The 14,595-nt window shown below is 41.6% G+C and overlaps 1 protein-coding gene across 1 annotated transcript; it reads right to left on the minus strand.

Annotated features, from left to right (window-relative positions):
* Positions 1 to 446: 446 nt before the first annotated feature.
* slc9a2 (solute carrier family 9 member 2) lies at positions 447 to 13,401 on the minus strand. The gene is made up of 13 exons (XM_062403150.1): positions 12,901 to 13,401; positions 12,360 to 12,574; positions 12,020 to 12,268; positions 8,763 to 9,013; positions 8,464 to 8,681; positions 7,603 to 7,802; positions 7,175 to 7,264; positions 7,018 to 7,088; positions 4,855 to 5,022; positions 4,657 to 4,762; positions 3,181 to 3,297; positions 2,864 to 2,954; positions 447 to 1,434 (listed from the first exon to the last, which is right to left on the minus strand). The coding sequence occupies exons 1-13, from the start codon at positions 13,160 to 13,162 to the stop codon at positions 1,007 to 1,009; spliced, it is 2,466 nt and encodes an 821-aa protein (XP_062259134.1). The 5' UTR covers positions 13,163 to 13,401; the 3' UTR covers positions 447 to 1,006.
* Positions 13,402 to 14,595: the final 1,194 nt, after the last annotated feature.

The following is a 14,595-nucleotide window of genomic DNA, read 5'->3' on the forward strand; positions in this document are numbered from 1 at the left end:
ATCGTGATGTCACAATTCCCCATTTTTCATAACGCACGCAGAGCAGCTATTCTGGTACGCCTCCTAAAAAAGCCCAAATTCAAGAGAGGAGGCTGACATTTCCTACACGGACTGGAAACAGTTGGTCAATCAGAGCAGACTGGGCCTTAGCAGGACGAGGGCCTTAAAGAGACAGTATCTAAAACAAAAATTTCAGACAGAGGCTGAAAGGTGGAGATGCAGTGATTGACAGATGTGGGATGTTCTTTCGGAATTAGAGCATGTACACGTTTTCGGATATGACCCAAACGAAAATGACCAACTTGAATAAGTATAATATGTCTCCTTAAAAGTAAATGCTGTTTGTGTAATTATAAATATTCAACTGTATCATGGAGACTACCCAGTTCCTCTCTCTTCTATTGGTGCAGTTCACATTTCTTAGATCATATTCATGATTTGACCAGAATGAAAAGTTTATTACAGAAGAAGAAAATGGTTACAATGTGTAATCAGATTTGTGGATCCCAGAGTGCAACAGACGCCAAGTTACTCCTCAGAGTACTTTGTGCTACACAGCAATAAAATGTTTATCTTCAATCATGCAACTGTAAAAGACACAAGACAGTTAAAATACAAAAAGACTAATATTTACAAAGAACAGAAATAATGAGTCACAATAAAACAGTTTAAGCTACAATCGCCTTTAAACATAAAAAAACAAAATCCTACAGGAAGATAAGTATTTAAAAGTCACTTGTTGAAATATGACTCACAGTTTACAGATCATACACAGTCCCCGCACTAAAGTGCACTGTGCCTCTGATGTGCCTCTGACTTTTGTCCATTCTGGCTCATTTTGAAGGGCGGTTCTCCTCCATTAAGACATGAATGAATCTCCACCATTAACTTACTGGGCCTTTACACACCATGAACACACAGTTATATTTAGATTCCCTGGAGCTTCTTGGGAACATGACCCTCATTCTGTGGCAGTCCAGCTGCCGCTGAAAGCCCAGGAACATTTTTACTTCTTCGGATTCCACTGAGGCCGTCTGAGCAGAGGGTTTTGTGTCGACGAGTTGTCTCTGGGTTCAACCGCCCAGGCTGGAGGTGGATAGGAAGGCTGCTGCTGCTCCTCCTCCTCCTCTTCTGCTTCCTGATACACATTCCTAAAGTCATCAGCTGAGCCGTTGTTATTGTCAGCAGAAGCGTTGAAGTGACGGCGAGGAGCGGGCACATGGGAATCACTGTAGGAGGAATTGGTCCTTGACATCGCACGCCCTGTCCCGCCCCTCTCACCTCTGCCTTCATTTAGAACCTCAACAGAGGAAACTTCTTTTAGGGTGTCCAGCCTTCGTAGAGGCATCATGGCTCTGGAGGAGGAGCGTGCAGGCTGGCCAAACCGAGTGCGTCGGGAGGGGTAGGCCACTTCTGACATGGTCTCGTGATCGTCTGAGAGAAAAAAAAACAATGAATTATGATTTAAATCTCTGAATCCTTCCATCAATGCATACTGTGTTTTACACAGCTCCGTAAAAGAGGAAGTGCATGTGGGCAGAGAGTGTTACAATAAACCTGTAAATGTCAATGACCTGCTGGTGGCGCAATCATTATAAACTTCTTCAGGAATTTTTTACCATATTCAGACGTTAATGTATATGTCACTTTATATTATTTATATAATGTATATTGTATCATACACATTATATCTGTACAGAATAGTGCCTGTCTAATTCCACTGATACTCCCTTCTCTCTCTAAGCAGTACCCAAGGTCAGGTTAGAGATAAAGGGCTAACCAACAGTTCATTGTAGTGTCTACGCTTAGAACTTTCATATCTAACTCAGATACTCCAGACAGAGAGGACACCAACTTCAAATCTTTTGAATATTTCACCAGTGGCAAGAGGTAAGGACAAAATGTGATTTAGGAAATTCATACTTTAGGCTTAACTATCCTATAGGATGCGAACACCTACCTACAACAATTCTAGCCATTCATGGATGTGCTGTTAGAATGGGTGACACAAGTAGCGGAAGATGTATGGGGGTACTATGGGAGACTTCTTGAGACTTGGGGGTGACAATTGCTCATGTTACTCTGTTAGTGTTTTTATATTGTTCCACCTTCTGGTCTCCTTTGTGCATCAAGTCTACATTCAAATCGTCTGACTATGACATCAGCTGCTGCCTGAGTTCTCCTTTCACCAGCTTCCAGGAAACTTCCATAACAAACCGATTCCATATGAGGTTGAATTTGGAGGAAATGTGAGGAAAATTATCCACAGGACAATAATTACATTTGATGCCATGCGACATCAATCCACGGCTAAAGAACTAAATGCTACTATGCAAGTTTAATAAACATAATAACTTACTAATGTTTATCAACATATTTACATTGCTTTGGGATGCTAACATTTGCTCTGGAAGGATCAATATCTGCTATTTCAAGAATAAAGTCCTAAAATAATGTTTAAGATTTACTTTTACGAGAGACTTCATTCGTATAACGAGCTTACTCTCAAATATTATAATTTTATTTCCTTAGTACGGCTATAATGGTCTGTCATATAAACCAATATGTTGGACAAATTTCTGAAGTACACATGTTACACTCATGGTGGCGTGAGAGGAAAAGTCACTGGATCAAGCTTTCTCCTAATGAATGTGTGCACATATTTCCCTGGTAATCTGTCCACCAATTGTTGAGCTAATTCAGTTGTCACACTGACTGACCCAAGTGATTCTGGAATTTTAAACATTTTCTCACAGAGAATTATTATTATTATTTATTTGTTTCCAACCTTCAATCTAATAAAAGGAAAATAAATAGGGGAATCTGGATATTAGGGGTTTGCAGTTGGTTTAAGAAGCTTTACCTGTAGAGCTCATTCTCTCTGGAGGAAATAACTTGGAGTCCAGACTCTTCCCGGCAGGAAGAGAGAAATACTTATGAGACTTGGTCATCTCCTGAGAATGAAACAACAGATTAGAGAAGAAGACGCAAAAAGGAAAATAATGAACAAGGCATGGGATAAAACTGTGAAACTACTTTAATCTTAGTGTGTTCAAGAGTTAATTCACCTGCTTCTTATGAGGTTCAATCTTATCTTATCTACTTTTAACTGAGAGATTGAGAACGTGTGTAGAAAGACTCAGGTCAGTATCTAGCACAGTAACAGAGCTTCTTTCTTACCGATGACTGAAAGCTGCCGGGTCGGATGCTGCGACGGATGCTGGTGTGGCGTCTGATCAGTATCTCCCTGGCGTGGGCTTCATTGGGCAGTTTGTGCTTGCCCGTGTACGCCGTCGTCTGAATGAAGACAACACAAAGAGGTACGTCTTTAAACCAATCACAGGCCTCTAATGCACGTATCAGCAATTCTGCCATTTTTCATGTTGATCTGTGATGAACGTACAAGTCTACAAGCGACCGCAGTTGGTGAGCAACCCATCCTGACAAAATGTGGAGACAAACAGTGGAGATGCTTTTACAGGAGACCGCATTCTTTGAAGATCGGATTACTCCACCAAAACTGGCCACACCTGTTTTGGCCGCAAGGGTCTGTGTCTCTGCAAACTTCACCGTCAACCCAGTTCTAATTAAATAGAGCTCAAACAAACACGGACACCTTTCCAACACTCTAAAGCAGCCACAGTTCTTTAGAGAAAGGTTTAATGGCAACAAAAGGAGTTCAGCTTGGTCAGAGAATAGGAAACAATTCACAATCCCGTTCAGATCATAATAACTTGAAACCTCTAAAGTCATAGGCTGAAAAGCAAGTCGTTTTTCTTACGAGCTGCTCAGGAAGCAAAGAGCCGCTCCCGTGAAAACAAACAAACATCACAGGCTGAAGGGACTCAGAGATTGTGTGAGAATGGAGAAACACTTGGAAAGAGGGGCCATTAAGATAATCAGACAAGTAGTCTACCCGAGAACAGAAGACACATGCTCTCCATTTATCTGCACATCAAAGTGTCTCTCGGAGCCTCTCCAGTGATGTCATGTCGCTAATGGAAAAGTACTGCCGGCCACACGGTCTGTGGTCATGCAAAACAGCAGCCAGTTTCAGTGTGTGGAGGAATCACACTGGAAAGAGGAGAGCGCCGCCCAAATCCTACAATTACAGACAGATGTATCCAACAAACATGGACTCCAGAATATTAAGTAAAAAACAAATCTTATAGTTATTAATACTCTTTTAAAATTTAACATCCTATTCATGTAAAAACCAAAGGGCCACTGTTTTGGACAAAGAGCTGCAGTGCTCGTGGGTTCATTTCAAGATTAAAATACATTTTTACTAACTATAGTTGCATTTTATAGCTGTTCAAGGTGGATCTGGTTAATTTAATCTACTGATTCCTAACCTCGCGGTCAGGCCCCCCCCCCCCCCCAACCGTCACAATCTGATCAGAATCAAAAATGGGTTCTAAGTTCTAATTCTTTTCTTCAAGGTTCAAAATGAATGAAATGAAACCAAGAAGTTTAGAGTTAAGGGGGTAATGTCTCTCTGCTAACAACTCATGAAAATGCAGTGAAGCAGAATTATTAAGTTAAAAAAAATGTATTATACTGAAGGAAAATACCTATACTTCAATATTGTACTTTAAGTGGAGCACTTGGGTAAATGTCCTTCGTCGCTTATTCCAATGTGGTGCATTAACTCACCCGTTGCCTGATCTTGTACATGTTCTTGGACAGGATATCATGCATGCTCTTCAGATCGGAAGTCAGGAACTTCTTCTTTGGTTTAGCAGAGCTTTTCTTTTCCTCACTAAAAATCAGACAGAAGTATGTATATTAGGTAACAATAAGGAGGTGACGAGATAGTCAGACTAGCACAGAGGCATGATGAAGGTTTCATACTAGAGCGAGACGAGGGACGGCGCCGCACTGAGGTCGCCCGACACCGTGTCCAGGATCTCCATGGCGTTCTGCAGCTCCAGCTTCTTGTACAGCGACACAATACTGGACTCGGCGTGGCTGTCTCTGATCAAGATCTTACGCAGGATCCGATTGTTGAATTTCATGAACCTGGAATTGAGATTGAGATTGAGTTGCATGTCACACGAAGAGTGCCTGAGCTGTAACCTTTTACACACACACACACACATATATATATATATATAGATATATAGATATAGATAGATAGATAGATAGATGGATAGATACTTTCATTGGGTAGAAAATAATTCAAGTGAAAGACATATATTGAATATCTGGTCCCATGTTTATCTTTTTGGTGAAGCTTTAGTGAAAAGTTGTAGCTATTGCTGAGCTTTGTACCGTTCGTATGGTTTCCCCATGCTTCATTTTGCGTACAGCAGAAGTAAACAGAAGAAAATAGTGCTCTAGTTTCTGACACTTTAAACTCCCCTGTCGAGGATCAGATGAACGCATTTAGAATTTTGTGCATTTCCATGACTGTCAACAATATGGATCTGAACTCACTAGTTGGTAAACCAGGTTCATTTTAAAGTCTAAATGTGAAATGTCGAAGTATAAAGGCAGTCCTACTTTCTGACTTTTCTGTAGGTCACTGGGCTTTTCACGCCGTTTTTCACTACTTTAATTTAACACTCTGAGACTTGATGGACCAGTCTCACGTGAAAAACATGAAAAGTGAGTCAACATAGAGGAGGAGGAGGAAAACTGGCGAGAGAAAGGTGGGGATAAAGGGAGAGGTGGAAACAGTGGAATAAAGAAAGATGGTGTCTGATGTCCTGTATAGAAAAATCTGTAAAACAATCTATACTGTGTTGCAGTAGTGTTTAGTATATAATTATTGTTGAATACACACATATATTTATATATATATATATACATATATATATATATATAAATTCAGGGGTGGGGAAGAGGCCAATTTAAAAGTATAGTAACACAATAAACTATTGATTATAATAGGACCTTTTTATTTGTGAAAATGAAAAGAAAGTAAATATAGATTACTGGACTAGAGAATTTACTTGTAAGAATGTAATGCAACTGACCAAATATATTATCAAAAGAGGATTAATGAGGTCAATAATAGAAGTATTTAATTATTACATTTTAAAATAAATGCTCACACTGATCCTATGGCATTTCATAAAATTACTTTCTGATGAACATGTATAAAATAGTTCAATATATCAATCTTTGTATTTGAACAGACTAATGATGCTGCAGTTCAGTCAGACAACTCACGTTTGATTATTTATCTTATTTATTAAGATATTTATTATTCACAGTAGAGCATGTTTGTGTTTGGCGTCTAGGCTCCAACTTAATCACTCCCCATATGCCAACACAGGAATCATGGGAGTGATGAGCTAATACTGTAACCCCCCCGTTGAAGCCTACAGGTGGATGCTGGGGTGGTGGAGGGGCTGAGGCAGTAGTTTGCTACTGCGTAGTAGTTAGGAATCAGAGAGAGTGATGGGATTTCCCTCTGCTTAAATGGACCGCCTAATGAGGTGGATGAGTGCTGTGGCTGGTTGTGGCAAGTGAAGTATGTCACATGATGTATGTCACCTGATTTATGTCACCTGATATATGCACATGACTGAAGCAGCGCAGCTCGAGTTGCCTGCCAGAACTAGCTCGCTGGCTTCGCTCCATTTAATAAAAGGAACTGAAATAATCAAAATAATGCAATAATGCAAATTCAGGTTATATTTGACGTAGTTGACCATGATGGAATCATTTAGACACAATGAGAAACTAGGGGAACACGTTACCAAGCTTTAGGAAGAAAAACATGGCAGAAGCTGAACACGACACCAGTGTCTGAAAAGCTTTCCACGTTCCCACACGGTCCCAGTGTGAACAATGGCTTTGTCAAACAAAACCACAAAGAGGGAAACTGAAAGCAGGTAAACTCAAACTGACACCTCTCCTCCAGTTTCCCTGCAGATTATTTCTCTTTGGTTTTATTCGCATGAAGCAGTAAAGCAGTGAGTTGAAGATGAAGTGAGATAGGTGTACATTTTGTCAAATAAGGAATATAATGACATTTTGTTGAGCAGAAACAAGAATAGGTCTTACTTGTCCTTCCAGTAGAAGTGGCTCCACTGTCCACAGAGGTCCTCTATGCCTGCTATAGTGTGGTCCATGAGCTGGGGGAGCAAAACCAGAGCTGTTAACACTGTGTGCAAAAATATTATGTCCACGACGTGTGCAATGATCACGAGCTGCGTCTCACCCTGCAGTGGATCTCTGCGTTGATGGTGTCAAGATTGCGGTTGGTTCTGCGGACATTGATGAACTCAATTAGAGGACGGATACTGATGCCCTGTTGAGAAGAGAAAAACAGATTCAGCAGAACCCAGAAAAGAGACTTGAATCATTCCAATAAACACGGCTGACATTTTTCAATCAAGATCCATGAATTATTTTCTGAGGAATCAAAGAAAATCAAAATATTTTAAATCCCAATTTCGCAATGTTAAAGAAAGTGATTTTTTATATCTTAAATTCACCCCCTTATCCAGATCCACATGAAAACATTTCATGGATATCTGATGAGTAGAAAAATCATGGAACTGGCCACCAGTCTGTTTCAAACACCTTCATTCAACATGAGTCAAATGTCTTTACATTTGCGGGAAACTTACAACCCCAAAGTCTCACCTGAAGAAACACAGTGAAGATGATGATGGTGATGGTGGCCGTGACGAAGAGCGGCTTGCGAACGATGGTATCAGGAAGAGTGAAAGCCAGGGCGAATGAAATTGCGCCTCGCAGGCCACCGTAGGCCAAACCAAACTGATCTTTCTTGTTGAATGGGATGGTGCGGAAAGGGTTGATGATCTGAGTCAGTACCAAGACACCTGGGCGGGAAGAACGGGTGAAATAAAAACAGGAGAATGAAAAAGAGATAGATGTCGGGGGAACTCTGGGCCTAAGATAAACAAAATGCATCAACAACCACAAACAGTTAATAAATATGTCGTGTTTACAGCTTGTTCTGCCTCCCCAAGTGTTCAATTCACTTAAAGCAGCTTTAAAGCGCAACATCAGCTGAAACTGTTTTGATGCCTCCTCTGATTCAAATTTCAAGTCGGTTTCACCTGTTGACCACACCCAGCATCACCAGTGGGTGTGGTTAGCTGATACACACACACTACAGTGATGTCATGGGGTCAAGGAGTTCGCCTGTACATCACTGCAGCGATGGGAGAAGTTTAACTGCTGGAGCTCGGCAGGAACAAACAAACAGAAAGTAATGTGAACGCATCAGAATGCATAATGTGAGTTCTTGATGTTTGATGAACCAGCTCCGTAAAATAAATCACTTTTATAGACTGTATTTAAATTATGCATCGCTTACGTCCCAGTTTCCTTACAAGTGGATTTCTGCTCCCTGGTCTTTGTCGGCACAAACCATAGGTTTAACAACCACCAATTCTCTGACTTTGTGCATGTGTGCGAGCCGAACGTTGCTTCATCGTTCCCCTGAACTCATACATGACAGTGATGCAATCTGCTTACCCAGACCTCTCCAAACGAAGGCAAACAGCAGCGTGAACAGGATGTAGCCCCAGTTCCACTCGTGGTCTGTTGTTATCGTGACAACCCCGAGAAAGAAGAAGATGAGGGTCTCGGCGATGGAGCCAAGCATCTTGACCACGTGGCGAATGGTTGTGCAGGAACCCTGGGAAACATTTTCCTCCACGTAGTATTTCATGGTGAGGGCACAGGTAATAATGCTGCAGGAAAAGAAACACTCGGCTGTTACTTCTGCCATATTCCTGCAGAATAGTGAATTATTTGTTTTCAAATCTACTCACGCCATGATGGATGAGATGGCGAAGAGCTCGGCCACCAAATAGGCCAGGTAGCTGTACATGAATATGAACAGTGGCTCGATTTCCTTGACCCTGGAGGTGAATCTCGTGGTGAAGGCGGCCACGAAGCCGAACAGAATGCCAAATCCCATCCCACCAAGCCCGACCACGAAGAACCTGGCCATGCCGAGGAACACGTCCACTGGCTCCACCGTTGGCATGTCCGCCACAAAGCTGAACATGTTGTACAACACCTGAAAACGCGTGCACACATTCGTTCACATTTATACACAAGCACATGAAACGCTGAAGAAATCACAAACTCTTTTAATGCACAGCTTTGAATGCTTGCACGTGCACAAAGAACCCTCACATTTACACATCCCAGTCAGAGGTCATGGGTGGTGTCAGGGGCTGCGGCGTCTAATAACACTGCTCCAGATAAGAGTGATTTATTGAAATATTTACTCTGCACTGTTTGCAATTTGATAATCTCATTTCACCGAGTGCAGTGAATGACTCATGGAAAGGAGCATTGGGTTTTGTTCCTTCTCCTCCTGTCCGGCGTTTATGGCGCATGAAGTCTTTTTAGGTTATATCCTAAAGTCAGTGTTAAAGTTGGTGATGTTACTGGTTGCTTACAAGATGTCTGACTGCACACATCGATTACATTTTTTAACACAGTCGAAGAAAATTAAACATTCGTCTACTGGAAATAATGTGAAAAGTTAAGTCAGAGACAATACAGAAAACCTACGGCACAAATAAAGAGAAATCTATCCATGAATTCCATTTAAGAAATAGCACGACTGATTCTCCTTAGAAGTGTGGAAAGTTTAACCAAGGCCTGATAATTACTCTGTGCCACATATTCCGTAGATTAATTTCTGTGATTTCCTAACACACTGTCCTGCTGCTGTAAAAACTCACCGATGCACCAAATCTGCAGCTTAATGTCGTCCAACAGTGAAAGCTACGTGTACACTTATTTGGGTAACTCTTGCTAAAATCCACAGCATGGACTTAATTTATGTACTTTCTTAATATTCGATGAACATGGCAAAAATACAACCCAAATCAGTTTGGGTTGTTCAGTGTGGTTGGAGATTTGGCCTTTGTGTTCTAGAAAATTGCTAGTAAGGAAAAATAAAAAATTCCTAATTGCGGTTTGGAGGAATATTATCACAAAGGTTAATTTAAAAGAAACATTTATTCTATGGAACTTCCTCTTTCATCATACACAAAAGACTGAGCAGGAAACAGTTGTGAAATCTTTTTTTATCATGTATTGTGTTACCTAAGGAGGAAACAGTTTTCTTTGGGTATCGATGGCTGATTTACATTAGATTAAACTGGCCCTCTCATTCAAAGCTGGAAACACGGACCATCTGTAACAGTGTGATCCCAGATTTGTAGACCCCTCCATTTTATTATCTGACACTAGGTATCCAAGGGATGCGTGTACCTGTCTGTATTCATTTGTGTAAAGACATTTAGAATTTAGAATTTCTTTATTCTTCCTGTTGAGTTTGACTTAACCAAATTAAGAGAAGGTTTTAAATGGAGTTTTGTGGGTGCCAGGGAGCTGTGTCATCTCCTGACAACGCCTCTACAACTTAGCCCACATCAGTGACAGCATCTCCTTTTAATCAGAATTCTTTGTGCTTTTGTCAAATATTACATCTTGTTTGATTTGGTGTCATTTTGAAAAACAGAAAACCTCCCTGTCTACCCTGTCTGCATCAGCACTGCCACTGTGTACTAAACAAAAGGGTCACCACACCAAAGCTAAGAGCAGGTTGATGTTGGTTCTGTGGGGGTGTTTAACACAATGAAGAGAGGCGGGGGGGGGGGGGGGGGGGGGGGGGGGGGAAGAGAGAAACTCCAGCATGAGCTCACTGCAGGCAAATCTTTGGTGACTCCTTGTGTGTGTGTGTGTGTGTGTGTGTGTGTGTGTGTGTGTGTGTGTGTGTGTGTGTGTGTGTGTGTGTTATCTCCTCCCATAACCAAATGAACCGCTGACTTCAGGAACAGGTTTTGCAGCAGCTAAGGGAACAGTGACACAATCCTCCAAACTGTTCATTTCTCTGACAACATTCCCTTCCTTCCACTTTTGAACAAATTATCAGTTCTTTGCCCGTGCACAGACTTTTACCTCCCACACACACTATGTTCTCATGCATGTATTCTAACCCAGAATAAAAGAGAGCGCAACAAACTGTACAGTACCTTGTGATACCTGAGCTGAGCCTTTAGTTTTAAAGAACAGGAACAGTTCAGAAAACACAATAGTGAAGTTGTTTTTTCATAAATTAGTATTCATGAAACTCAAGGCGCCAAACAGGTCCTGACACGGTCAGTAGAGTTATAATGGTGCCCATAATAAACTAAATGTGTGTGATTTTGTCCTTGTTAGAATAACCCGATTAGACAAAACGTATATCCCCTTTGTCGGACTAATGTTGATCAGCAATTGTGTTTTTTCTTTGGTCTGTAACATGTGGCCCACAATCCTGAACCACTAACACACATAGACCAGCTAGGAATGGTACCTTCCATTCCATGTTTTCATAACAAGCACCCGTCAGGCCTCTGTTGAAAAGAGAAAACTGGGTGCTGAGGGCTGATTTCAAGTCTTAATAAGTTCTATTTAAAAGTTTTCATGCTTCATAAATTCTCCATGAAGTTAGATTACCGTAGCTATATGCTGATTATATGAAGTGCTTTCACCAAACTGCACCTGTACCTCGAGATAGCGCAAATCTGGATAAAACCACGCTCCCTTTGTCTTGTCTGGGCCCAAAACCAATTGCAGTTATATTGTTTACTGAGTAGGACTCATATCTAAAAGGGACTGGTCAACTGGTGGTGAAATGGCCTTTAGCCAGTGTGAAGCCTGCCTGTCAGTAGCCATTCTTGAACCTAAAATCTTGTTTTTCCATTGCTCTAATCAATCAGTTACATCGTACTTTTAGTTATCTCATAAATGTGCCTGTACATCTGTGGTTTAATTCGTTCCTTCATGTATTTACATGTTTTGCTTGTAAAGCACTTTGATTAACCCCTGTGTATAAGGTGCCTGATAAATAACATGCCTTGCCCATCCTGACCTTGCATGTTTTCAATACAACCAGTAACCCAGAGGTATCCAGAGAAGGTAAAACATGTTGCATCTAGTCTCAGCTTATGACAGTGAAGCTGTCCAAGGACAAACAATATGTTGAAATGAAACAAATCAACATTTGTATGAGCAAACTCACCACAGTGACAGCATCGTTGAAGAGGCATTCTCCAAATACCACGATGTAGAGCTGCTCGTTCACAGACACGTCCTCAAACACGCTCAGCACAGCCACGGGGTCCACGGCCGAGATGATGGTGGCAAACAGCAGGTTCTCCTGGAGGTTCACATCCTGGACTCCAAAAGCCTCAATCTGGCAGATTGCAAACAGGGACATGCCGATACCGATGCTGTTCCACAGAGTGCCCACCACTGCAAACCACAACACCTGCACATACAAACAATGAATGTCAATTATTCGTGCGTGAAAACAAGAAGTTGAATCTGGTTTAAGAGACAGAGGCTAACGAGCGACCGACCGTGCCGACGTTCTCAAAGAAAAGCCTGGTGGGCATGAAGTAGCCAGAGTCCAGGACAATTGGGGGCAGCATGTAGAGGAAGAAGACGTTGCTGGACAGCACAGCGGGGGGCTCCTCGTTCACAGAGTGCATTATGGCACCAACGATCAGACCAATGCTGATGAGGAGGCACGACTCCGGAACCCAGATGGTGATCTTGTGGTACACATGGAAACCTGAGAGAAGAGATGTGACTTTAACGAACCGTCCGAAAACAGTAGGAGCATCCTCTTTGAAAAGTCAGATATAAATACAGTAATCACCTGGATTCAGTTCAATTTCATTTCATACTTCAAGCACTTTACATAAGAAGGTCAAGACCTTACAATGTTATAGAGAAGCCCTGCAGTTTCACACAGAAAGCAAGCACTTGGGCACTGAGGAGAGAAACATATCCTGAGAAAGCTCTTGTAGAACCAGACTCAGTGTGGCCGTGTGCCTCGACCGGTTGGGGTGACCAGGAAAACGGGGAGAGAAGAAGGAGCATTCTGCTGCTACTCACCAATCTTTGCGAATGAAGCCAGCAGCACCCACAGAGTGATCTCAAATGGTATCTGTATTCTCGGATAATCCATTGTAAACACCGGTAGATTCGACTTCTCTGCGTCTGGATAAGCCTGGGGGGCTTCATGCTTAACCGGGGGAAGAAGCGTGCTCCCGCCGCTTGGTTGGGGAGGCATTTCTCCTCTGGCTCCATGCAGAAGACATGAAGCTGTGAATACAACCAGTAAAGCTCCTCTGAATGTGGAGGAGGTTGAATCCATTTTTACACACAGTCCCTGCACAACAATCCAAACCGATGGGAACGTCTACGTCGTCGAAGCTCAATCACTCCATCCAACTTCACGATCCAAGAAAATAAAAAGTTAAAGACAAAGTTCGTTTCTCCTCTAAAGTTTGATTTAACGCGTGTTCTCACTCCCCCATCCTCCCGAATTCTTCACCGTTGATGGCTTCCTTCACTTTTCTTCAGCTTCGGCGTCCTGCACAGATGCGTGATCGTGGCGAGTCTCCTTCAAACTGCAGATCAACACCCACACCTGGGTAGTACTTCACCTGAGCGCTTCACGAGTTCCGATACGCGGCTGGGCGCGGCCCCGTGGCGCTGCTCCAATTGGCCGGCACCTGCAACGGATCAACAGCGGGTGGGACGCGGTGTTTCTGTGGAGCTCATTCAGAGTCCTCTCATTTTCTCCTCTCTAGTTTCGGTGACACCAGCAGCAGCTTCCCAACATAGTTTCAACTTTCAGCTGATACACAGTTTCACATGGTTCATGAATCAGAAATTAATTAGTCTATGGTACAGTTTAAATAGGCCTGTATATGATATAAGTAATAAACATACATGCCAGGAAACTGCTTATAAGCAAAAAATAATTCATCAATATCACAAAAAATTCACAGTTCCTCTTGACCACCACAGTATCATGGACCTGAAAGACATGACAGAGACTGAACCTGGATAATTCAAATGTTTTACTGTGATGTTTGATTAGGCTACTTGAGGTGGTAGCATTTCCCAAATACCCATACATTTTTTTGGGGGGGGGGGGGATAGTAGGTCAGAAACTAATTCTCTGAGGTGGAGGTGTAAATAAAGGTTTGAGGTGCTTGGCCTCAATCCAACCTGAACATTCATCAGCCCAAAAAAAAATCTAAAATTTTACTTTTCAGCAAAATGAGACGTTAAATAATACTTTTTTCCTTCAAAACATAATTGATATTAGATACTGTTTTTATAGCTTTGAGTTTTCTACACATGTATGTCCTTGTGTCTCTTTACCTGACAATTTCTGTTTTTGCACACTTTCACTTCTGTCCCTATGGTCTCACAGAATGTTTAATTCCTTTTTTATCAATTTGACTTGCAATTATTTGTAAAGTTTCTAACATCTTCTTGATGAATCAGTATATTGTTAATATGACTACAAGCAGTGTATTATAATAGTTAGTGTCTTACATCATAATTTTGATCTAGGAATTCCTCTTGAACTAGAAAAATCTGCAATAATAATATCTAGTATCGACTTGATATATTTATGACGGATTACAAATTATTAACAATATAAACAAGAGCAGCTAAATCCAAAGATTGTTGAGAGTTTATAATTTGCTTCTTGTATCCTGTTTCCTGGAAGACATGTGCCTCTACATTAAATATTTCTAATGTATTTATTTTGGGATACTATTACTCCAC

The sequence above is a fragment of the Platichthys flesus genome, chromosome 13 (assembly GCF_949316205.1).
Source record: "Platichthys flesus chromosome 13, fPlaFle2.1, whole genome shotgun sequence".
In the NCBI taxonomy this organism is placed as follows: Eukaryota; Metazoa; Chordata; class Actinopteri; order Pleuronectiformes; family Pleuronectidae; genus Platichthys; species Platichthys flesus.